General features: G+C 35.6%; 1 protein-coding gene across 5 annotated transcripts in view; it reads right to left on the bottom strand.

Annotated features, from left to right (window-relative positions):
- PHTF2 (putative homeodomain transcription factor 2) overlaps positions 1-26,687 on the bottom strand; it is a 110,935-nt gene that overhangs the window by 46,686 nt on the left and 37,562 nt on the right. For all 5 annotated transcript variants that reach the window (XM_019744554.2, XM_019744557.2, XM_074340641.1 and 2 more), the window contains exons 3-5: positions 9,467-9,523; positions 3,357-3,426; positions 2,553-2,711 (exon numbers count right to left, since the gene is read on the bottom strand). In XM_019744554.2, the coding sequence (XP_019600113.1) occupies positions 2,553-2,711; positions 3,357-3,426; positions 9,467-9,523 (286 nt within the window). The remainder of the gene's footprint in view (positions 1-2,552; positions 2,712-3,356; positions 3,427-9,466; positions 9,524-26,687) is intronic.

The following is a 26,687-nucleotide window of genomic DNA, read 5'->3' as shown; positions in this document are numbered from 1 at the left end:
AGAGAACAAATAGGAGTTGACTAGGTAAGTAAAAGGGAAAAAGGCTACCAGGCAAAGAGAGTTGTATATCCAAAGGCATATAGGCAACAACAATAACAAAAAAAGAAGCAGCACGGAATGTTTAAGAAACAGCAAAGAACTAATTCAGTTGCTTAAATTAAAGTTGGGGAAAGATACAAGGGATTGACTGAAAACTTGGCTTATATCTTGAAGTCAGTGATAACTAGGAAACAATTTAGACTGTAAATGGCTGGTTTGTATTTGTAATTTAAAAGGTAAGTAAACAGAACATAGAAGCTACAAAGGCTCCTGGCAATAAGCTGGGCGAAAAATGATACAAGCAAAAAGGAGGGATGGAGCTGAGAATATAAAGCTGAGATACTTAGAAGACATGTAATTGAAGTGAAAAACTGTATGTAGTAATATAAAACCAAACTTGACTGCACACGATTCCCTCTACCTTTCAGGAGATGAGGGTTGGAGACAGAATGAAGACGTAACTCAGGAGAGTGGACCCTACTTTTATATGTACTGAGATAGAGGCACAGGGGGTTCTGAAGGTACCAATAGGCTGCCTAGGGTGATAAGGCTCACAGCACAATTATGTCACCGGTGGTGAGACGTGGAGCAGGTCAAGTCACTTCTTTAAGCTTTACGAGGAGCATGTTCAGTGTCCATCACTTATGAACACTTACAATGTTAAACTTCAATTATGAACTGAAAAATATCTTTTTCATGCCTGATTGAACCCTGTGTTCCCTAAAGAACTTAGGAAATCCAGTAAGTGAATTTCAGACACAATTTGTAAACTTCTATTAATAGTTACACTAGAAACTTGTTTACTTCAAATACCAGAAAGCAACAATATTAAAAAAGTGCAATGCACAGTGGTTACAATCAATGGTCCTGATTATTTCTCTTAACAAGTAACTGTAATTTCTGACTACTTTAGAATAAAGTTCAATCCTTTAGGTAAGCTAGAAAGCATTAGAAGGTAACCATACTTATATTAAGCTCGCTTAAATACTTTTGGGAGCAAAGGAAACAGAAGAAAGTAACTCAATAAAAAATAAGCTAAAAATACACTTAGAAAAACTTTCATATAATATAATGGAATACTTAGCAACAACAAAGGTCAACTTCTTGAAATCAATTATAAACTATGAAAATCGTTGGAAATGTTATTATACTTAATTACAGCATTCTAAGAATTTAACATAAGAAAATAATTCAAAATATAAAAATACTTCACAAACTAATATGTTCACTTTAGTATTAATTATAATAGCAAAAGAGAGCAAAAAGCTTAAATGCCCAATATTGATGTAAAGTAGGATATTTTCCAATAATCTAAAATTATATTTATAAAGACTCTAATACTTGTTATGACATTAAGTAAACAAATACAATTGTTTATACAGAATAATCTCAACTATATAAAACATGTTACAAAGTAAACTGAAAGGCAAGACTATGGGTCCGTTTATTCCTTTAGTTTTCTTTCTACATTTTCTAAATTTTCTGCAATGAACATGTGTCATTTCTTTAATCAGAAAAACACACACTTAAACTCTTTTAACAACAATCACAAAATCTTCATAGTTCACTCCCTTTTATGCATATAAGATGTACCCTGACTTAAAAGAAACAACTTTACCTAAATAAAAGTCTGAGTTTTTATTATATTTTCATTTACTTAAAAGAAATTATAATTTACTTAGTTTGCTGATAAAACGTATTTAAATAATCATTCAAGATTACAATCGTGGTTTTAAAACAGTCAGACATTAAAAAAGACTGAGAGAGTACCAACCAAATTAAAATCATTGCTTTGTTAAGAGGGATGAAAAGTGAGTGGTTTCTTCCTTAAATCTCCAACCGCTGCACAGTGCTGTGCAAACACTGCATTGCATACTGGTGCTGTGAGTGCACACTAGAATGCTGCGGGTGGGGAGGCAGCAACAGCTGTTCACTTTGTGGCTCTGAGTCAGACAGCTTCGACTTGAACCTGAGTTCACTTGGTGATTGGGCTCTCAGATCTTTCAGGATCTCATGTCTACAGCTCGGCACAAAAATAGTACCTATGCTTCACTGGGTTGTTGTGAGAATTAAATAAGAATCTCTGAAAAGCACTTAACATGTATGTAGAATTTCAATACAGAATGAGAATGGTCTCAGATCACAGTGGTTAAAAGAAAAAATAAACCATGGCTGGGGCAGGAAAAATGAACTTGTATAAAAAAAGACTGGTATGGTATGTATGCATAGGGGGTGCATTTTGAAGAGACTTCCTAAGTTTTAAAAATCCTCTCAATTTGTATTTTTCTTTAGCCATCCACAGATTCAAATTTTCATAATATTGGAACATAACTGCTTTGTTTTCTCAAACATTTTTAGTATCAAACTAGTGTGTCTTATTAAATGAAATATTATAATAAATGAAAATCTTCATACTCAGTAGTACTATATGTCATTTAAAAAGCCTTAGTAACACTAAAAATATTATATCCTGAAAGTTAAAAGCAAAACACATTTTGATCACTTAATTATACCTTGAAGAAGATAAAGGACAAGAAGCCAGAAAAAGATGACTTTTGATGTTACTTGTAACCACCACCGGAAGAAAAACGGAAAAAACACAACTCGAACAATTCCCTTTCTAGTCAGAGAAGTCCAAGGACTTTCAGGTTTTGCCTTAGCAAATGCAGATCCTGAGAAAAGTAAAATAAAATGATAGAGTACATTTATTAGTCTTTAATTTACTTAGAGAAAAAATTTCAACATTTGAAGAACAAAACATGTATAATTTTATTTTTTACTATTCTATGAATGAGAAATGTCCAATTTTGGGTAGTAGACACTTTTAAAAACATTCTTCATGCTATCATAATCACTTACGTACTTTGAAAAAAAAATTTTTTAACTGAAATAACAGAATTTCTCCCGCACATTTTATAAATATAAGACAATATTCAAATGTCAGTTCCAGTTAGGAATTTGAAATGACCACTTTAACCCCTAAACTAATAATATTGTATGTCAACTATAATTTAAAAGTAAATTTTAAAAATTAGTTTCTTTAACACTCTAATTTTTATAACCAAGGCTTATAGTTTGCCAAGCAAACATGAGCTGTTTTTCCTTTGTACTTACTATTTCTTGGAATGATCTTTGGTGGGACGAAAGACTAATCAACAGTATTTAAATGCTTCAATTCTCTCCTTATACTATTCTTGCCTTCAATTAGGCTCACATTGCTTTTAATTCTACATATATATGTATCTAACCCATTTTGAATTTTGTTTCATCAAGGTCATTTTGTAATCGTATTAAGCTTTTATTTAACCAAGGCTCACCTCTTACAAGATCAACATCTATGAGGTCTGGTTTCACATGCGCTGTTTTCTTTGGTTTATTCCTTAAACCCTATAATATATTAAAAGTAGTATCAGTAACAGAGTAGATCTTAAAAGTCCTCATCACAAGAAAAAAACTTTTTTTGTAACTATGTATGGGGACAAACGTTATATAGACTTATTGGGATCTTATCTCAATATATACAAATACCAAATCATTATGTTGTACACCTGAGACTAATATAATGTTATATGTCAATTAAACCTTAATAAAAATGTACTATTAGAATAGTGCATATATATACATGTATATGTATATATACTATATATATATATTTAAATCCAGAAGAGCAGAAAAGAATCAACTTCTAAAGATATCCATTTAAAAAAACAACTTCAAGTAATAATGCCAAACAAAAATGTTATATATTTGTTACAAATGGAATATAAGTGTAGTATTGTAATAAATTTTATTACTTTCCAAAAAGATAAATTTAAGGATGTGTGTAACATGCGATACCTGCTTATCACTAAAATTAATATTCTAAAACAAAGACTCTGGCTACCAGTCCCTGAGGATGTACAGTAGCCTGCGCTGGCCCCAGATGTGCACAGGAGAGTGTGGATGCTGCTGGGGGAGCAGTGGCTCTGAAGGGCCCTCCGGTATGAGATGCTGAGGCTGCTGCTGCAGAAAGCAGTGGATCACACAGCTGAGGACAAACAGGGATGCAGACTTCTCAGCAGATAGGAGTGATATCAGCTGAGACCCAGAGAGGATGATGCATATCTCAGGGCTGCCACTATGTTCACATGCCAACCACTAACCAGGCCACAATGCCACCTAATCACCTCAGAACTTAGATGCCATGCCCAGGGATGGAAAAGGGTAAAGCTGGAATGGTGAATTGAATTAGTTTAAACTTGGAATTACTGAACACTAAAATTAAGTTTCTGCCACCAGTGTACAGAATGTAAGTGTGGAGATCAAAATCTTTGAAAAAAATCTATGAAAAAATAAATTACACTTTATAGTTTAAGACTAGGATGTTAAGAATTGGAAGAGCTTAGGCTAAACTTCTTGGGAGCCAAGTGCTAAGAGATGACAGTGTTTAGATGAATTGTTTATTCATTCAATTAACCAAGGGCGTAGGCAGTGCTTTGGTCCTAATCCAAGTAACAACAACCACCTAAAGATCTGATTAACCACTGTTTGCATCTAAAGCATAGAGAGGACAGCATTTGAGCTCAGAATTAACTGTACCCTAAAATGTACCCTAAAATCAAGATGCAATTAACCTTTGAACCCCTGCAAACAGCCTGTCCATGTTAAGTTACAAACGACCCAGAGACAGAAAAACTAGCAAGAAATGGTCAGGATTGAAGATATAGCCACAATAATTTTATATAGTTGATCCTCATATTCATAGATTCCGTATTTGCAAATTCACCTACTCACTAAAATTTATTTGTACCCCTAAATCAGTACTTGCTGTTCTTTTGCAGTTGTTTGAAGACATGTGCAGTGACAGTGGCAAAAAATTTGAGTCACGCAATGTGCACATTCCCAGCCGAGGTCAAACAAGGCAACCCACCGCCTTCTAGTTTCAGTTCTCATATTGTAATTAAGTGTCCTTTTCACAGTCTATTCAGTGCTTTTTTTTTTTTTCTGCATTTTTTTCTGCTTTTTTTGTTGGTAATTTTGTTTAAAATGGCCCCCAGGCATACTGCTAAAGAACTTTCTAGTGCTTCTGGGTACAAGGCTGTGTGATGTGCCTCTAGAAAACGTGTAAAGTAAGCTTGTTCAGGCATGAGTTATAGTGTTGTTGGCTATGAGTTCAATATTAATGAACCAACAATACATATTAAATAAGGGGTCTTTCAACAGAGACACATAAAACAAGGTTATGTACTGCTCAGCTGACAAAAGGATTGTGACAAGAGGTTTGCAGGAATTTACCATATTTTGCAGTGTATAATGCGCACCCACATTTTTAGCGCAAACTTCTTCAGGGAAACTGAATTAGTACTATCTATGTATAATGTGCATCCTTATTTTTTCCTCACAAATTTGGGCCAAAAAGTGTGCACTATACACTGCGAAATACAGTAATTTCCCCTAATAGTAATGTGAGTATTCGCTAATTCAGTGTTCCAGAAAATAACTACTGTGAATAATGAGAATCGACTGTATCTGTACTTCATTTCCCATTTTAATGTCATGAGAGAGTGGCTGATAGACTATAAATCATTCCTGATATTTTGCAAATTGGAAAGATAGCTCTAATAATACATACATTTTAAACAAAATTTCAGTAATAGAGCACTATTTAGATTTGGTATGAAGACTGTTATGAGATTTTACTGTTATTAGTGCCAACAAATTTGGAAACAGTAACATATTTTAATTTACTTGTCTTTTATACGTTCTTTTAAAAATAATTTGAAAATAATCTTATTGCCAATGTTTTACAACAAATCGAAGGCTTAATTTACTGCTGTATACCTAAAATTTTTATCAAGACTGTTTTAAGAACTTAAAGTCCTTACAAGAGGAACAGTAAATTATCTTGATTTATGCAATTATGTTGTTTTTCACCATGCTCATTCTACTTGATCTTTTTATATGTGGTTGATTTCCTATTTTATATTTCATTAAAACACTTATTTTGAGTTAACATTGTAGAGGCACAGCATAATTGCCAGTTTTGATAAAACTTCTCCTTCAAGGTAGCCTATCAAAATATTTAAGGGTTTAAAAACAGAAAAATTTTAAGTGAGAAAAATAGATTTTTGGTGGTGAGCATGCTATAGTGTATACAGATATTGAATTCTGTTGTACACCTGAAAGTTATATGTTATTAACTAATGTTACCTCAATAAAAAGAAAATATAACAAAAAAGTTTAAGTCAACAAACAAAAAGTGAAAACTAAGTTAGTTTTTAAAAAAGATTTTAAAAATCACTATTTTAACTAGAAAGTAGAAATAATCAGGTACTATGAATACAATTAATCTCAAAAATTCAAATAATATATTCTTTATTGAATATACTTAAATTCCTATAGTATATTCCTAAAGTACAATGACACAATAGGATAAAGTTCTGAATTAAAAACAAATTGTAAGTACACAGATAATGTTGAGCCAAAAAACTTAAAAAGGCTGTTTAAGTTTAGAAAATCCTTCTGTTTAATGAACCAGACTTGCTGTGCATGGAACTATTATAACACTTAGATTCCAACAGTTTCACTTTCTGGACATCCTGTTTAGTTTTCCCCATCCCATTTTTTTTTCTATAATGACTTTAAGTAGCATAGTTTTGTTGTTGTTGTTGAAGCTTTAAAACTCTAGTAGGAGGCAAGGGGGAGGAGAAAAAAACAAACTCTGGTAGGTACTAAAATGGGGAAATGCCATATTCAGTTTTAAATTTGGGTCAAGGTGATCAGAAAATGAGTTTTCAGTCACAATTTTTTTTAAATGTTTAAGAAAACATAATTTGCAATTTACAAGGCTTATATAACGCTTTAGCAATATAAACTCTGGACCTTTAATTTAAAAAAATAAACATTTCCAAGAAATATAATTTCATGGCTTTCTTTTTTCAGTTGTTGCTCACTGCTTTCACAGATAATGAGTGAATCAATAATACTCATAGAAGGATGAACTCAATACATTTGGTACAGTATTCTCTACACAACAGTATGGTGTTTTTGTTTTTCAACATCAAATATTAACATTAATACACCAGTTATACACTTGTATACCTTTCTTAGAATAAATGCAAAATTATTTCACCCTGTAAATAATACGCCTCTAGAATCTTTAGCAAGAATGATTTTGGGTTCAACAAATTGTTCCGTTTAATTCAAAATAACAAGAGTAAGTTTTAATACTGTTTTAATTCTTCAATTACTATTACCAAGTATTTTCTTTAAAGGCAGACATATTTTAGAAACAAGTTACAGGTCTTAGCCTTCCCTAAGTTCATCCTATCAGCACACCAAGTAACAACTAATATAATCCTTTCTTACCCTAACCACTATTTAGACACTAAAATAGTTCTTTCAAAAATGAGGAAATTATTTAACTAATGTAGTAATTTGTGGTGAGTGGCTTAAAACTAAAAAAATTATACATATATTTTTTGAGGTTTTTAAATTTCAAGAAAAACATCCAAATGTGTCAACTAGTAACACAGCCTCTCAAAGTACTTAATATTTATTGTCCAAGTTAAAGACTGTCAAAAAGAATGAAAGATTTTAAGGCATCTTGCTAGACCTCTCTGCTGTTCTCTATTTGCTTGAGTATTCCAACTCTTCATGACCCTCTTGCCAGACTGTTGTCTCATGGATCCTTACTTCTCTTTCCTCCTTCACTTGAATCTCTTCCTTCACCTTCACTTAAATATTAACGTTTCCCAATGTTCCACTCTCAGCTTTCTTCTTTCATCATTCAACGTTAATCTACTCACTCCTATAGCTGTATCTATATAATGTGTAGAGAATGTATATGTAACACACATATATGCATATATGTATACACACATAACACACACACACACACACACACACACACACTTTATATACTGAGGACTCCTAAATCTCTTACCCAAGTACACCTGGATATTTCTAAAACAATTCTTTATTTGCTCTTCTTCTAGTATTTTCCATCATACTTGGTGCTGCCTGAGTAAAACTGTTAAATTTACATAAATTTTCTGCTTAAAATCTTTCAGTGGTCTCCCCCATTGTTTTCCAGATAAGGTCTAGACTTTTGGATAAGGCAGCCAGGCCCCTTCGTGATCTAATTTCCATTTTCATTTCTAGTTTTACTACTAACCACCTTAATCTACTTCCTGCATCTAACCTATTACCAATCAAGCTCCTTAAGGAGTCACGCTCCTTCCTTCCTTTACATATATTTTCATATGCTCTTCATTCTGTCTGTAATGTTTTCCTTATTCTCCCTAATGACTCTCAAATTTATCTCATGAGTCACTTCCTTTGAGAAATCTTTCCTAACTTCCCCAGGGCTGCTTCCCGCTGCGCTTCCCTAAAGAGACCTACACATTCCTCTCTTAACTGGATTAGTCTCATTTATAATTATGTATCTCATCTACAAAATTAGAACCTATTTCATTTTTTGTCCCCATGATTTAATCCTATATTTAATACATAGTAGGTACTTATTGAAACTTTGTTAACTGTATTACTTATTCATGAAAATAGTTTAACAAATGGAAAAGAATTTTGCTCTTCATTATAGATGACTAAGTTGTCTAAACACTGAGATTTTTTTGGACAGATTTTTAAGTATCTGGGACACTGGTTTTCAGTTTAATGTAAACTTTTCTGTACAAAATAGAAAATGTCAAGCATCTAAACGTTCTCTGGGCCCAGATTAAATTTAGCTTGTGCAAGAACACACTGATTAGTATTACCTAAGCAAATGAAAAATATAAATCTTATTACCAAAAAGGATTGTTGAGAAACAACAAATTTAGTTAAAAAATAGTTTTCATGCTAGCAAGGAAGCCTATGAGTGTCTTAAGTGATTACATGTTCAAGAAGAAACTACCTACAACAAAAACATTTTAATTAATGCTTTATTTCTCTAAATTCTTTTTTAAAATGACCAACTTTTCAGCGACTCTATTTGCGTCCAAGTCATTCTGTTAGTAGCACCAAAAAGCAGATCTTAATTAAGCACAGCAGCATTTGCACAGGATCACTCAGGCGAGAAAAACCCTGAGACACTTACCAGTTTAATAAACTGTACAGAGCAATGACAGCATCAAAAAGGAGGAAAAGCAAACTAGAAGTATAAGGTGACAAGTGAAAGGGAAAAAGAGCTGACAAAAAACAATCATTAAAAATTAAAATTTAGAAGAACAAAAAGATGCTAAAAAGCAAAGAAAATAAAATCAGAGGTAAAGACACAGAACTATGCCATCATAAAAGAGTTTACCTTCTTTATTTAAAAGTTTGGATAGAATAAGTAATATTAACTTGTACCTCAACAGTATATAGAAAGATACTAAATAAAATGTGTTGAATAATCAATTTACAGAACTATGTTTCAGAATATGCAAAAATGAAATTAACTTATTACCTTAATTTCTCTTTGTTCCACAGATTTTTCCCATATTTGTTGATCGTAGGCTCCAATCTGTGAAAGGAAAGAAAACACTACATGCAATGATCATGGTGGGCACCCATCCAATAGGTATCACTGCTGCTTCTTCCAGCACAGATGAGCTTGAGCTCTGCCGCAGACGTCTGTGGTCCACACTGTACTGCAATGGTTCTCAAAGTATGGGTTCAGGATCAGTAGTTTAAGCATCACCTGTGAACTTGTTAGAAGTGCAAGCTGTCTGGCCTCACCCTAGACTTACTGAGTCAGAAATGCAAGTGTGGCATCCAATAATCTATGTTTCAAAAATTCCTCCAGATGATTCTGATACTCTGCTAAAGTTAGAAAACCACTGCCTTAGGAAATCATTTATTTTAAATAAACACAATTGTGACATTTCTGATATATTCAAGAAAAAACTCCCAAGTGATAAATCCTTTATGGAGTTATTTTTAAAGAAAAAAATTCTACAGAATTAAAAATTCATGAACATGTAGAACCACAATTACCACTTGAATTAAGGTTTAAAATGAAAAATAAAGTCATGAAAGCAATTGAAGACACAGGGAAAGCCTCAAGAAGCAGAATCCCTTGTAGCAGCTTCTATGCCTACTACTCTCAGATGCTGGAAAGTTTTCTGAACTCCACACCTTCACCTGGGCAGGTGAACAAACATTCCTACTGCTCTTCCCCAAGTTCTCTGCTGTTAGCTCCTACTGTTTCCATTTCCACTTAATCCCCTATATCCAACAGGACACTGAAATGGGTCAACAGCCTACAGTTGTAACTGAGAATATTCACTATTAGTATTAATCGAAATTAGAATCCTACGGTATTAAAATTACTTCAGATAATTACAATTAAGACACCAGAGACAGACAGAGACCAGAGATAGGCAGATATTATTTTTAGTGAAATAATAACCGAAACTAACAGATGAAGAAATTCAGGAAAGTATTTTCTGACTCACATCATTCTATCCAAGTCTTTTTATTTTTTAAAATCTTGTTTTAAGAAATGAGAAACTGAGAATAAGAGAATGGTTTAAAGATGGTGTGAAGGAGGTAGAATAAAATTTGTCAAATGATTCCATAAGAACCCTTCATTTTTATTTTCTCTCTTATGCATTATTTATTCATACTAATTTCTCTGGCCTTTAAGTCCTATTTTCTTTTTCATGTCTTCTCTGTAACTCTTTTCTTCTTTTTAAAATCACTTTATGATATAATATACCCTGCACATTAAAAGATTGTAATACCTAGACCAATCCAGACAGACTGAACAACCCACATACATGTAACCACAACAACTATCAGTCTCTATAAAGCTGGGTTAAAAAGGTCTAAGGGAAGCAATAACCAACTGGTCAGTCCTAATGGTAGAACTGATTTGCAGTGACCAATTAAATTACCCAATTAAATTCTGAATTCAATCAAACAATCATCTTCCTTAAAGTCAGAAAAGCTCAGTATGAGAAAATAGATTCCATAGGAATAATTCTGCTCTAACTTGATAATTCAGAATGACTGGGCTTAATCCAATCAAAATTTATTTTTTAAATGTGTAGCTATTACAATGTACTGCATACTTTTTAGTGAAATTATAACCAAAACTAATAGATACCAATATGTTTTAATGATTCTTTTGGCAATAGTATCTTGTTTTCATGCACAAAAGAATGCACTAAATTATGTTTAAAATAAGTGCATTTTTATTTCAAGGTGACTCAAAACTATGGACATGGAAATATATGTCCCACAATCCTACAATCAGGGAAAATAAAATAATGCATATGCAACAGACCAAATAAAAAATGCATGCTAGCCTTTGGCATAACCAGGTTCAGTGCAACACCAGCATGGTCCTCAATAGCTCCAGGTTTAAAAAGGTGTGGAAAGTTGAAGATAGAGGAGTAGGTAAACACTGTGCTCACCTCCTCCCACGACTACATGAAAATTACAACTACAGAACAACCATCACTGAGAACTGCCTGAAGTCTAGCTGAACAGAAGACATATAACTAAGGACATACAGAAGAAGCCACATTGAGACTGGTAGGAGAGGCAGACACGTGGACAGGCTGATCCCCACACCCACGTGTGGTAGTTAAAACTCATAAGGGGTATCTCAGCTGCGGAGGTCCCACCTGAGGAATGATGGGTCCCAGTGCCACGACAGACTCCCCAGCCCAGGGTTCCAGTGCCAGGGAGAGAACTCCCCACAACTTCTTGCTGTGAAAACCAGTGGAGATTGTGGCTGAGTGAGACCGAGGGCTGCTGGAGTTCCAGGCATTCCTCTTAAAGAGACCGCATGCAAACTAACTTGCTGACAGACTCACTTGCTCTGAGCTCCAATGCTGGGGCAGCAGCTCGAAGGGCATCAGGGACATACTGGGAAGAACTGAATTTCTGGCCTTAGGGCAAGAGCTGAAGGGGCAGCTTTTCTAGACAGAAGAGCTAGCAGAAGCCACTGTTCCTTTGTTGAGCACCCCCTGCACCCAGGGTGCAGACACAGGCGGGTACCATATCTGAGTCTCCATCAACCTGGCCAATACCATTTGGCCTGCCGTGGTGATTCTCTGAGACCCTGTCCCACCCCACTTGTGGGCCCACCCAAGCTGCTTCCAGTGGCTTTTCCATACGGCCTGTCTTGACTCATGCTGCAGACTTTCCTAACATCTCTCAAAGATTCAAAACCCTAAAACAAGCAGCATCTGGCCTCGGAGTGCCTAGTACCTCTTGCTAAGCAACCTCCAGCCTGACATTAGCAGCAAACATCTGCAGACCACTTTGTAGCTCATACTAAGTGGCTCTGGCCAGGGCACAGGCAGCTGCTGACCTTGGCCGGCAACAGAGCCACTCCCAAGAGGCCCCAGAACCAACTCATCTGGTAACCAACTTCAGACAATACAAGAGCACCATTCGATCACCTCCACAAATGCCACACTCAAAGGGCAGACTGGGCAGGCACCAGAGCCCCGATAAAACGAATCCTGCTCTGTAGGGTCAGTCCCTGCACAACAGCACCTCCACTTAGTCATGGCCAGTCCTCACAACCAACCAGCCCAAGGGCCAAACCCTCCCAATGACAAAGAGCAACAGTTTAAGGGGCCTATGGACAATGTCAAGTGTACCAACATTTATATTATAGGGGTACCAGAAGGAGAAGAAAGAGCAAGGAATTGAAAACCTATTTGAAAAAATAATGATGGAAAACCCTAACCTGGTGAAGGAAACAGATACGCAAGCCCAAGAAGCATAGAGTCCCAAAAAAGATGAACCCAAAGAAGCCAGCACCAAGACACATCATAATTAAAATGGCAAAGGTTAAAGACAAAGAAAGAATCTTAAAAGCAGCAAAAGCAGTTAGCGACCTACAAGGGAGCTCCCAAAAGACTGCCAGCTGATTTCTCAACAGAAACTTTGCAGGCCAGAAGGAATTGACATGAAATATTCAAAGTGATGAAAGTCAGGACCCACAACCAAGATTACTCTACCCAGCAAAGCTATCACTTAAAATCGAAGGACAGATAAAGAGCTTCCCAGACAAGAAAAAGCTAAAGGAGTTCATCACCACTAAACCAATATTATAAAAAATGTTAAAGGGACTTCTTTAAAAATAAAAAAAAATAAAAAATATGAATAACAAAATGACAAAACTACATATCTATCAATAATTACCTTAAATGTAAATGGATTAAATGCCTAATCAAAAGACAGGAGGGGGCCGGAACGGTGGCTCAGGCAGTTAGAGCTCCGTGCTCCTAACTCCGAAGGCTGCCAGTTCGATTCCCACATGTGCCAGTGGGCTCTCAACCACAAGGTTGCCAGTTCAACTCCTTGAGTCCTGCAAGGGATGGTGGGCTGCGCCCCCTGCAACTAGCAACGGCAACTGCACCTGGAGCTGAGCTGCACCCTCCACAACTAAGACTGAAAGGACAACAACTTGACTTGGAAAAAAAAAAGTCCTGGAAGTACACACTGTTCCCTTTCCCCAATTAAAAAAAAAAAAAATCTTAAAAGAAAAAAGACATACAAGGGCTGAATGGATAAAAAAACAAGACTCCTCCCCTTACATATGCTGCCTAAAAGACACCTGAAAATTGATATTAATATTGTATATTGATTGTATCTGAAAAGTAAAAAATTAATACAAACTTTAAAAAGGTGAAGAAAACTCTAATAAACCTTGCAGTGAAGCAGTGGCTAAAAGTGGAAAAGCTTTTTCAAGACTGAGGTAGTTGTAAATAGCAGAATGGAACCCTAAAAGAGGGCAGTGGTGGTGTGGGATATTCTTATGAAAAGGAGATAAAAAAGATAAAGATGGCTTGTTTTTTTATTGGAGAATCAATTTTATTCAAAGATTTGATGGGTGAGAGGAAGGACAACTTTTACTGTAATCGAATACCCTGTGAGATCTTACTTTTTTTTAACTAGATGTTATTTTCAATGACAAGCAATTAAATGTCTGTACACTGTACATCAGTTCTCCTTTGCAGTAAACTTTTTTTTGGCTTTGAAAATACCGCCAGAATGGATCCTTTAGTTACATAAGCCAATAAACCATTTTCTTGAAGACGACTGTGAGTGTGCCTGTTAACCTCAATGCAGGTGCTTCAGGAGATGTTCAAGGCTCTGCTTAGTGATAAGCATGCCACTAAAAAAATTACTCTTATATCTGAATTCAGACTGAATTGTCTCTGAAAGTTGATTGTTTTTTGGAATATGTGTGTAGCACATCAAAGGCATCATGAAATCAGGGTGATGGCAGGGTACTAGAAGGGACAGGAAAGGATTCTAAAGACCCTTTCTGACTGAAAGCCTCACTTTATTCCACACCACTAAAAGAATTACTCTTATATTTGAATTCAGACTGAATTGTCTCTGAAAGTTGATTGTTTCTTGGAATATGTGTGTAGCACATCAAAGGCATCATGAAATCAGGGTGATGGCAGGATACTAGAAAGCACAGGAAAGGATTCTAAAGACCCTTTCTGATTGAAAGCCTCACTTTATTCCACACTGAAATCTGACAAGATAGTATTAATAGATAGTTCACAATACCTGTGGCTGGGCTCAAGCTTTTCCCCTGAAAGAAATGTATTCTTATGGTCAATCATAGAGCAAGAAAAGTGAAACTTAGACTGAAGAAAAGAAACATCATCTCAAGACTTAGGGTGATGTATCTTTTTATACGCCGAGACAGACAAAATGGGAAAGGGAAGAACGGGAGGAGAGGGAGAGGGAGATGAAGGAGGGGAATTCAGGGATGAAGAGGGATGAGGTAGGGAGAGGAAAACGATTGTCTAGCTATCTGCCAGTTAGCTCTGACATTTAAGAAAAATAATATTTGTTAATGAATATGACAGCGTCAAGAGTAGGAATGTTAAAACCTAGATAATTACATGGTGAAATGGGAAACAAGTATCACTTAGGAATTCTAGAGAAGTATCTTTGGAAAACCATTTGAAAAGCTAGTGATGGGTGATCTGATTACCCCTTAGGCCATCACATTCAGGAAAGCACTGGCTCAGATATCAAGAAGCTAAAGAGAAGGTCTCTTACTTCAAAAAGGTAGTTACCAATAGCTTAATTAGATTAAGTGCTTAGATAAAAGATTTAGAGTTCACAAATAAATATAAGTAGGGCAAATTGAGGCCCAGATTTGCACACATATTTTAAGCACCTAATTTCCTTAACTAGTGAACAGACATACAATAATATTATAAGTCAAAGTCTTAATTTTTCATAGTACTATCATGCTCAGTTTCATTTTGTGGAATCTCATTTCAGAAACTCTGTAAAACAAGCTATTAACTCTCATGAACACCAAATTTAATTAAAAAACTTAAAGCCCAAATCCCTTCCTAGCTTGGCCCATTCAACAAACATGAGAGGCCAATCATGTGACGGGACAAATACACTCTACTTTTGTTACCTGGAGTATGTCTGTTAAAAGCATGACAAGAATACTCTCAAGGCAAGAGTTTGAAGAATATTTTGACACAAATTCTCCTTTAAAAAAAATAAAAAAGATGCCTGTGCTCTTACTGATCCTTGCCATCTCTAGATTGATAGTTAAATATATTCTATATTTTCTGTGACTATTGCATCATCAACTATTAAGACCCAATTAGGCACAGCCATGTAGCTTTTATAGCTACGGCAAGTCCCATATTTTAACAGCTGTACAACCAAAGATAATTCATTTTTATATTTTGTGTCTTTTTATAAAGGTAAAAGTTATCAATCAGAACATACCCTTTGCTATATTTAGAGTGTTATTTTTTAAATCCTTTGTTTTCCCGTTGCCTTAGCTTGCTGACAGTAGAAAAGACCCTGGGCTATGCAAGAAAACTTGATTTCCATCCTGCCTCCACCGTGAATAATCTGACGCTCTTGAGCAAGTTTCTTGACCTCTGAGCCTCTAAAATGGGGACAACAAAACCCACTTCAGGGGAGGCCGGATTGCTCAGTGGGTTAGAGCATGGAGCTCTCAACAACAGGTTGCTGGTTCAATTCCCAAATGGGATGATGGGCTGCGCCTCCTGCAACTAAAGATTGAAAACGGCAACGGGACTTTGAGCTGAGCTGCACCCTCCACAACTAGATTGAAGGACAACGACTTGGAGCTGATGGGCCCTGGAGAAACACACTGTCCCCCAATATTCCCCAATAAAAATTAAAGGGGGGGGACCTACTTCATAAAAATGGACTGTAAAAAAGTAATGTCTGGTACATATTAGGTCGGTGCAAAAGTAACTGCAGTTTAAAAGGTTAAAATTGCAAAAACTGCAATTACTTTTGCATCAACCTATTTTAATCAAAATACTTGGTGCTCTGTGAATATTAGTTCTTTCCTTTCTTGGAAAATCTCTCTCTCTAGGCCTCAATTATCTCATTTTTAAATTGATAAAGTAGCACTATATCTAAATTAATTTATGAATATTTATACTCACTAATGATGATTTGGATGGCCACAATTTTTTTTATGTGCCAGTATGTGGAGAGTAAAGATTCAATGCTACTATGAAAAAAGAACCAATAAGGGCAGCTAGAAATGTCCAGGCAAAGGTACAAAGAAGAAAGCAAAAATAAGAATGTGGAGATAACTGTCCTTTTTTAAATTTATAACCAATGTAATACGTTTTTAGAAATATTTACAGTTTATAAATGAAAACAGAGATATCAGCACTCCAAATCTCCTTTGCCTAGACACCTAAACTATATGGTTTTCGTTCTCACAATGATCTGTAAGATTGATGAAAAAGAGAAATTGAGGGATTGAGCAATACAACAAAATTAAAGTTACTGAGCAAAAATAGTGGATCTGAGAATAAAATATTAAACACCAATGAAAGAAAAAATATATATAATCCCCTAAATTACGTTGTCCTGGTGGATATTCTGAAATTATACCCAGTATTTCTGTTCATATTACTAAAACCTACTGAAGAAATAATTAGGACCACTTAAAACCATTACAATTACTTATTAATCTTCAGACAAATGTCTACTCAGAATTAGTAAAAATTAATTCTCTTGACTTTTTAAAAACTTCTAATTCCAAAGTAAAGCTCTCAATGCTTTGAATATCAATCAGCCTTTCACTGTACTTTTGTTCATAACTACTGCCTCTCAAACAAATTTGTCTATTGAATGCCTAGGAATATCTCTAAGTCCTTATAACTGCTCCTAAAAAGCCTTGTTTCTACCCTACTATCTTGCCCAACAATTCGCATTACATCTCCATGTATATGTTATCCTATTCTATTTTATTTTCTCACAATGTCCTATTTTAATCAAAATACTGTCCAATGTTTCTGAGTGCCATTACACTTACACACACACACACACACACACACACACACACACGTACACACCCTGTAGAAGGCAGACACTCAGCTGACTTTAATGATGAGGATCAAATGAGGAAGTTGAATCACTTAATGACACAATACAGACTATGAACGATGATACCAGACAAAAGTAAGTGTTCTGAGGACTTGGCAAGAACGAGTAACTCTTCTGAGTGTATAATAATTACCAAATTATTTTACCAAATCTTTAATTCTTCTAAATCAGTCTTTGCTTGGAGCTCTAAAAAAAAGTATGAGAACCAAACCATAGATTTAAATCCAATTATTGATGTAATCATTAAAATACTCCCCTATAATTCTAGTGTTATTTGGGAAAGGGGAGGACACAAAATGGGTAAGTATTCAAAGTTAAGATATCCTAATTGGGGAAGGAAGTCTAAATCATGGAACAAATATGAATAATTATAAGCAAAGAGCCTTCTTTGCAATATCTTTGCTTCAACTATCACTTACTACTTCTACTATCAATTATTAACAATCATATCACAACCAAAAGTGTTACTACAGAAAAGTAAAACTGCTTGAATAAAGGGCAAATAAAAAATAAAACTATTTTAAAAGATTAAAACCTTTTTTAGTGGGAAAACATAACTTTTCTAGAAAGAAAATAGATTTACAGAATTGAATCAATTTTAAAATACATGTCTAGCTAGCTTCTGACATTTAGATCAAAACATCAAAACTTGAAAATACATTCTCATCTGCAGATACTAAAATTTAGCTAATTAACAAAGATTCCATTCATTATAAATAATAACAACTAAATCCACTTGAAAAGCTTCCCACATATTGTGTCAGGTTATGTATGCATCGACTCAACCACACCCTTTCCGGCATTAACCCTGAGAATAGTCTATTACAGGCCACGTACATATAATCAAATCATGAATCATGGCCAAGTTCCTATTGCCTAGGGAAAGCCAGTTAATGATATAATAAACACTGACTCAAGTTTAGAAAAAAGCCTGGAAGAGTATTCTTTAATTCAACAGAGAGAGATTACTACGGTAGAATCTGCCTTTCCGAAGTTTCAAATCCAAAGAGAGTTAGTTAAAATTCAAAGCAGAATGAAATAAGCACTATTGTACTATACATGAGTGAGAGATGGTGTGAAAAAGAGCAGTATCTGTGAGGTAAGATATACATGGGTAGGAAACTTACTAAACATGGGGGCATGGGAAAAAAATGAAGATTTCTGGCTTAAATACCTGGCACTGCACTGGTATCATTAACCATGGCATGGAATAAAAACAAGTTTTAAAAAATTGTTGCAGCTAGAAACTATGACTAGAGTTCTAGAGAATTGGGAAGGTACAAAATTTGGAACTCAACAGCATAAACTAGGTGTTTGGACATTATGTGGGCAATCTGATAATCCTGGGAAATAGAATAGCTTTAGGGAGATCAAGAACAAAGTATTAAGAGAAACACATATTCAAACCGAAGGGGAGAAGTATCAAAGTCAGGAAAGGACACTTAGAAAAATGAGTCAGATAGGAATAAAACTGGGACAATATACTCTAGTAAAAGCCAAATAAGGAAAGAGTTAAGAAAGAAGGTAAAGTCAGGAGAGCTAAAAATACTGAAATATGTTGAGGGGGTTAGGTAAACACATTCGTGTCAAATAATCTTGATCTCATTGAAGTGGCAGGCAAAGCCATTATTAGCTGAGGTGTGGAAGCCGGAGAGTGTGGGAAACGGGACAAGGAAGGTAAGAAAGCACCTCCAGGGGAGTGACAATGCAGTGTTAAGTGGAATGTCAGAACAGGGACGCCAGGAAGAGCAGATACACTTGAGCGTATTAGAAGCGGTCAGCTGGATTATGTTTGCATTTTTTCCTTTTTTTTCAGTTGGGGCATATTGGGGGGCAGTGTGTTTTTCCAGGGTACACAGCTGCAAGTCATTGTCCTTCAATCTAGTTGTAGAAGGTGCAGCTCAGTTCCAAGTCCAGTCACCATTTTCAATCTTTAGTTGCAGGGGGCACAGCCCATCATCCCATGTGGGAATCAAACCGGCAACCCTGTTGTTCAGAGCCTGCGCTCTAACCAACTGAGTCATCCGGCCACCCCTCCGGCAGCTCAGCGGCAGCTCGTTGTCTTCAATTTAGTTGTGGAGGATGCAGCTCACTGGCCCATGTGGGAATCGAACCGACGACCCTGTTGTTAAGAGCTCAGGCTCTAACCAACTGAGCCATCCGGCTGCCCCTGCATTTTTTCTTTTACCACCAAGGCTCAACAGCCCAGGATCAGGAGGAGGAATTAAATACACGGCATGCGCACGCATGCATGCACACACACCCTGCCACCAAATACCTACAATACTCCAGGCATGACGTTATGCACTTGACAAGGCCCCTCATTAAGTCTTCAAACTGTATGTCTGCCTTTCTCTTCCCCCTGCTTCTCCGGAACAATTCAGGGCTAAAGCCATTAGATGCAGCAGAGCCATGGGAGCCCAAAGCAGGATGTCAGAGTCTCACACATGGAGGTGGCCAGGTGTGGGGAACCAGCCCAAGTGGGGTGTCGAGGGGCACCTTATGGTATAAGGGGAGGGAGAGCACACGTGGGGTAACCTAGCCCTGGGTATTAAACCCCAAGGAGGGCGAGTAGGACATCCACATGGAGGATATCCTGATGTAGGTGGCAGAGCCCAAGAACGCTGAGAACAGGCCTAGGATGCAGGATGTGAACGGGATGAAGGAGGAATCCATACACAGGATGGACGGCGGCCGAGAGTGGAGACTGGTTACACACGCGGATGTGGGAACTGAAGTCCCAAAAGCCTGAAAATGTTCCTCTCTGTTTACTAGAAACCTCTATTTATATAGCCAGTAACAAAATACGAAGTTAGTTGAATGATATAAATGCTGTATGTAAGTAGAAGGGTTTAATAAATAAATCATGGCATATTTATACAACAGGATATTATATTCATTAAAATTATGTCTGAAAGGGACTTTTAGTGATGTGAGAAAGTATTGTGGGTACGTTTCATGAAAACAGGTAACAAAAAAACTATATACAATGATCCTAATTTTGTTGGGGAAAATTCACAATAAGGTAATTGAGTGATTGTATTTTATTATGCTTTTCCTATGGTAGACATATGTTACTTTTAAATTATGATAAAAACATCATTAAAAAAGCAAGAGAAAATGGAAGCTAATACCATCTGAGTAGCATCAAGTGTTAGGTACTGAGCTAGGTGCTTTTGAATCTATTTTCTTATGGAAAAGTACTGTGAGTAGAGGGGGCAAGTCATTAAGAAAGCAACTACCACTGCTCAAAATCAATTTAATTAAGTCTCATTATAAAAATAAATAAGGCTTTTCCTATGAGTTATATAATTATATTAGAATATAATTATAATATAAATTTTGAGCTAATAAGTTATATCTTAATAACAAAACTTTCAGAAGTTCTAGTATTATAGAAGGGCAGATACATACCTACATCCTATTGTATCAGGATGTAGCCTAGGAGAAAAAATGAGATGAAGACCAAAACCCTAAAATATACCAGTGCCCAAGGAAACAACATTCCATGTGGGACTCTTGTGGCAGAAGCATAATTGAAATTGCATTAGGTGGTGATGGAAGGAATTCAACTGGTTCACACAGGAAAGGGAGGGGATGGAAGGAAGAGAGCCTGGCAAGCAGCTCTGTGGTAGAGCTGGGAGAACTCCAAGTTCTGGAAGAAGCCAAGGAGAGAAGGGCACCACCACCAACCATATAAGGGAAAGAAGCAGCCATGACTATCTCATCGACTCCTCTCTTCTGTTCCCCTTCAGTCCTCAAGACATTAAAGACTCTCAGAGGTAGGGAGACTTACTAGTAGATACAGTGCGATTTCAGGGGTCCCTCGATAACCCCCCAAAGCCCTCATCTTTAATAAGGAACTAAATCTGTAATTTAAAGATTAAAAAGCATGTATCTAGTTGATTCAACACCTGCCTCTCATTTATATGTAAGTAAAATCATTACATCACTAAGCATAAAGGACTGAGGCCCTGCTACCATGTTTCCCCGAAAATAAGACCTAGCTGGACAATCTAGAAAATAAGACCTAGCTGGTCTTATTTTACTATAATAAGACCCGGTATAACATAACATAACAAACATAACATAACATAACATAACATAACATAACATAACATAACATAACACGTAACATAACAATATAACACAACATAATATAAGACCGGGTCTTATATTAATTTTTGCTCCAGAAGATGCATTAGAGCTGATTGTCCAGCTAGGTCTTATTTTCGGGAAACAGGGTATATTTTGAGGGGGCCTCACAAAGACCATGTCTGTGTGATATTTGATCATGCACACGCTCTTCCCCCACATCGATCCAAAGCTAGACTGCTGACTCAAGCGGAACCAATCAGATTCTCTCTATATTCTAAATGTCAGGTATACAGGAGAAATGGCTAACATAGGGGAATAATAGTAACATTAACAACAGAGCCCTACAGAGAAGTTTCTAGAAATAGTGCTGCTGAGGGGCCCAACACAGCCCTGGTTTGCCATTCTTTCCCAGGTCCTGGCTGTCTGCTGCTGGTGCAGGTTACGTGCAGTGAAAAGTAGACAGAGCACACTGGTGGTTTTTTCCTGGCCCAACTTTAATGAGAACATTGCTGTTAATGCAAACCAACACCACTCTGCATAATTTACGAAGTTTGTTTATTTTCCAACTTGCTGGTACATAGTAGTATGTTCTCAGCGGATTTATTAATCAAGGTACTGCCCAATTAATAACCTTTCCCAAGAAGTCATCTTGGCAAAGATAATTTAACTTTTTTTCTGCTTAACCTAACCTTGCATCATGAATTGTGAAGACCCTGCTAGTGAAGAAATAAAGATCATTAGTTTTGTTTACTAATCATATGAAATAATTCAAATGTGCCTTACTTTACCAATCAATCGGAGGGTCAACAAATCATCCAGGGTAAATACTAAAGTTCTATTTAACAAACCTATAACATTAATTCCCAGGTGTTAAAACTTTTACAGCCAAACCCATAAAATTTAACATTACTCAATTAACAATTACTTGGATTTTTCAATAAATGTTATTTCAACATTGAGTGGAAATTATTTTTTAAATAGTTAAAATAAATTATTTAACTATTTAAAATAGTTTAAAAAAAATACTTATTACTTGTAATACACAGTTTAGATTAAAAACATTAAGGGTTCACTTTCTGAGCTTCTAAATCATCAAAACACAGTGAAAGACCAAATATGAACTTTACTTTGTCTTCATTTTACCACTAACAGTGATGCTCATATTTTATGTATCAAACTTAAGGGAAAAAAACCTCCAAATAACATGAACTTCATCTTCCCACCTCGCTGAAGAAAAGGGATTCATTGACAACATAGGTCATAATTCTCTTAGTCAAATATGCATTTATAAGAATTAACTTAGCTAAATAATAATGACCAAAACCAAGCTAATCAGTATATGTGAAAGACTTCCAATAGACTAAACAAATACATTTAAGCTAAAATAACACTTGTATGAATAAACAATAGGTGCTGCTCCAATTATTGCTGTTCATTCATAGACTGAAGTCCAAGCAGGGAATAAGACACACACCCCATGTTTAATGCCGCTACCCACAACCACCTGACAGCCAAAGGCTAGGAGAGGGAACAGTGGAAGAATAAATAGGCTGGATTTGGATGTGAAGACAGGAGTGGAATCACCATCAGTGTAGGAGCGTAGATTCTGTAGCCCAGTCCAACTGGGTTTAAATTCCGCTCTATCATGTATTTCCTATGTGACCGTGAGAAAACTACCAGACTTCTCTGAATCTTAGATTCCTCAGTTATAAAATCAGGATAATGCAGTAATTACAATTCATAGGGTTGCTGTGATGATTAAATACATGTAAAGTACTTAGGACGGTGTATAGCACATAGTGTACAATAAACATCACCTGTTGTCATTTTTTTAACTAGTATAACAACCATGACATAGGAAGCTCTGGGCCCACTACTTTACTTACACAAATTCATTGTTAATCCTTGTAACAATATTTGAAGTAGATTATGTTATCTCAATTTTAAAGAAAACTAAACATAGAGAAGTTCAATAAGTTGCTCAAAGTCACAAAATAGCAAATGACAGAACCAGATTCAAACTCAAGAGATGCCAGACCCCAAGGGCCTTGTTTTTTGTGGGTTTTTGTTCTCCTGATTGATTTTTAAGTTTAAGTCTTCAAGGATCGTTCAAACTAAAATTATAATACCCAAAATATAAAATCAACTAAAAGAAGCTGTACAAAGCAAACCACCAAGAGATACCATTTCATACACACTACAATGGCCGTAATCAAAAAGACAGACAATAACAGGTGTTGGCAAGGATGTGGAGAAACTAAAATCCTCATACACTGCTCATGGGAATGTAAAATGAAGCAGCCACTTTGGAAAACAGTTTGATGCTCATGACCTGGTAATTCTACTCCTAGTTATCTACCCGAGAGAAATGAGAACATGTCCACACAAAGATTTGTACATGAATGTTTATACCTCCATCATTCATAGCAGTCAAGAAGTGGAAACAATCCAAATGTCTATTAACTGTGAATAGATAAAATCTGATACATCTACATGATAGAAGTCTACTCAGCAATAAAAAGGAATGAAGTAACCATACTGCTACAACACAGGTGAAACTCAGAAACATTATGTTAAGTAAAAAGCCACACACAAATGTCACATATTAAATGATTCCATTTATGTGAAATGTACATAAAAGGCAAACCTTACAGAGACAAAAAGTAGATTAGTGAATGCCTGGTGGTGAAGGTGGGAATAAAGAGTGACTACAACTGAGCAAGAAGTTTCTTTTGTGGATGAAGTAAATGTTCTGAAATTATACTGTGATGGTTACAAACTCTATAAATTTAGTAAGAATTATTGAATTGTATACTTAAAACAAACAAGTGAATTTTATGGCATGTTTAAGTTATATATCAATAAAACTGCTTTATTAAAAAGCTATATTTTTGTAAGATTTCTTTATATAAAATAACATAACAAGCATTTAAAGGAAAAAATACACACAAACACACACGTCTGACAATTAAGTTCGCAAACTTGTTGCAACAATTTTGCTAACCTTTTTTTGACATCAGAGGGATTATTTATTATGAATTTGTACCAACTGGACAAACAGTTAACCAAGTTTACTATCTGGAAGTGCTGAAAAAGCTGCGTGAAAAAGATAGACAACCTGAACTTTTCGCCAACAATTGATGGCTAATGCATCACGACAATGCACCAGCTCACAGGGCATTGTCTATTAGGGAGTTTTTAGCCAGTAAATAAATAACTGTATTGGAACACCCTCCCTACTCACCTGATCTAGCCCCCAGTGACTTCTTTATTTTTTTTTTAAATTAAAGTTTATTGGGGTGACAACCAATAACTTCTTTCTTTACCTGAAGATAAAGGAAATATTGAAAGGAAGACATTTTGATGACATTCAGGACATCAAGGGTAATACAACAACAGCTCTGATGGCCATTCCAGAAAGAGTTCGAAAATTGCTTTGAAGGATGGGCTAAGCCCTGGAGTCGGTGCACAGCTTCCCAAGGGGAGTACTTCGAAGGTGACCCTAATGATATTCAGCAATGAGGCCTGTAGCACTTTTTCTAGGATGAGTTCTCGAACGTAACTGTCTGACCTCGTGTGTGTGTGTGTGTGTGTGTGTGTGTGTGTGTGTGTGTGTGTGGCCTTGGATCCTAGGGTAATTTGGAATTAAAAAAAAAAAAATTCTATCAAGTTTTGACTCCAGAGCCTGCTTCTGCTGTTTTTTATTTTTTTTTGGTACATATGCTAAATTATAATTAATTAATTTAAATATTGGCCTAATATTAACTTGCAAATTTATAGGCTCTACATATTTATATAGGCTCTGCATATTTATATGGTTTGAGACATTTAAACATTAGTAGTGCAAATTATAGATCACAGCAACTGAGAAAATAAATGTTTTATAAAGAAATTGTCTATGCTGTGTAAATGTTTGCTAAATTTGCTTTATCTGGAGTTTTAGGATTTATTTTAAAATATGTATATAAAACTTGTTTGCAATTATTAAATATGTAACTTTTGCTTGAATGATCAGGTAATTGCTATGACAGTAAATGATGTTGAATTTTTTTATTTTTTTTTTACCAGGCCCCTGGCATACTTTAAAGACAGAAGAGCTGTGCAGACCAAGGTTCTGCCATTTACTCAGTGACTAGAGCACTTTAAACAAAACAAACCAAATAAAGAAACCCTGACCATGTTTCCTCAGTGACATTTTGGAAATTGGACAGTGATAGTAAGTAAATCACTTAGCAAAGCACTTAATCTACAGTAGACATTTATTTCGTCTTTAACAGCAGCTATGTCTAGCACAGAAAAGTATCATCATATACAATTAGAGAAAATCTGTGTAACTGGACTTCATCAATATGATCTCTCTTGAATTTTTGGATCAACATTAAAATAAAAGTATGAGTTCTTGATTTTATGACCTAATATTTCAAATACAATGGAAAGCTGAGTAAATTTCTGATTCTTAGATAAACTGAACTCTGGTATGAACTTGTAAATAGAGATGACAAATAATGTAATATTCATATTAAGAACAGTTTATGCCATGAAGGAATTTAAGCTCATATTAAATCACTTAGACAACAAGCAATTCTTAAATTGAAGTATTTATTGGAAAACCTAGCTCTCTTAGCCTCCCATTTTTGACTTGTTCAACAAATAAAAAGCATATCAGAGCATTTCTCTAAACATCACAGGTACAAAAACAATTTCAGTTAAAGAAACTTTCCAAAGAACAAAGCACGAGGAGATGGCCTGCACACACTACGAAAAACAAAGTAAATCTGAGTAACAGTTACCTGAACATTCTTTCAGGTACTCTTAAGAATTCCTCACCTTTTTATTTAGCAATGGTCTGCATTTCTGTATAGTCATTTTTGCTTGAGGGTAAATGAGGATTTTCCTCATTCATAGAAACTTTTGATAGCCAAGTGAATGAAAAAGAAATCTTGTACTAATTTGCATCATACATGACATCAGTCTAGGATATTCTATGTATCAGACCGTATTTAATTCCATTTCGATTTGATTTTTATAATCTAACAATATTAGACTATGGTCTGTTGATTCCACAGTATTGGCTTTACTCTGTCTCCAATTTGCTCTCAGGAAAAGAATCCTTCTGTACTGAGAAATGCAAGCAATTTTTTAAAAAATGGAACCTAGTCCTACGACTAACTTAGGACATTACCCTGTTT

Source organism: Rhinolophus sinicus, linkage group LG09 (genome assembly GCF_036562045.2).
Source record: "Rhinolophus sinicus isolate RSC01 linkage group LG09, ASM3656204v1, whole genome shotgun sequence".
Taxonomy (NCBI): Eukaryota; Metazoa; Chordata; class Mammalia; order Chiroptera; family Rhinolophidae; genus Rhinolophus; species Rhinolophus sinicus.
The sequence above is the reverse complement of the archived record's forward strand: the minus strand, read 5'-3'. Positions and strand labels throughout refer to the sequence as shown.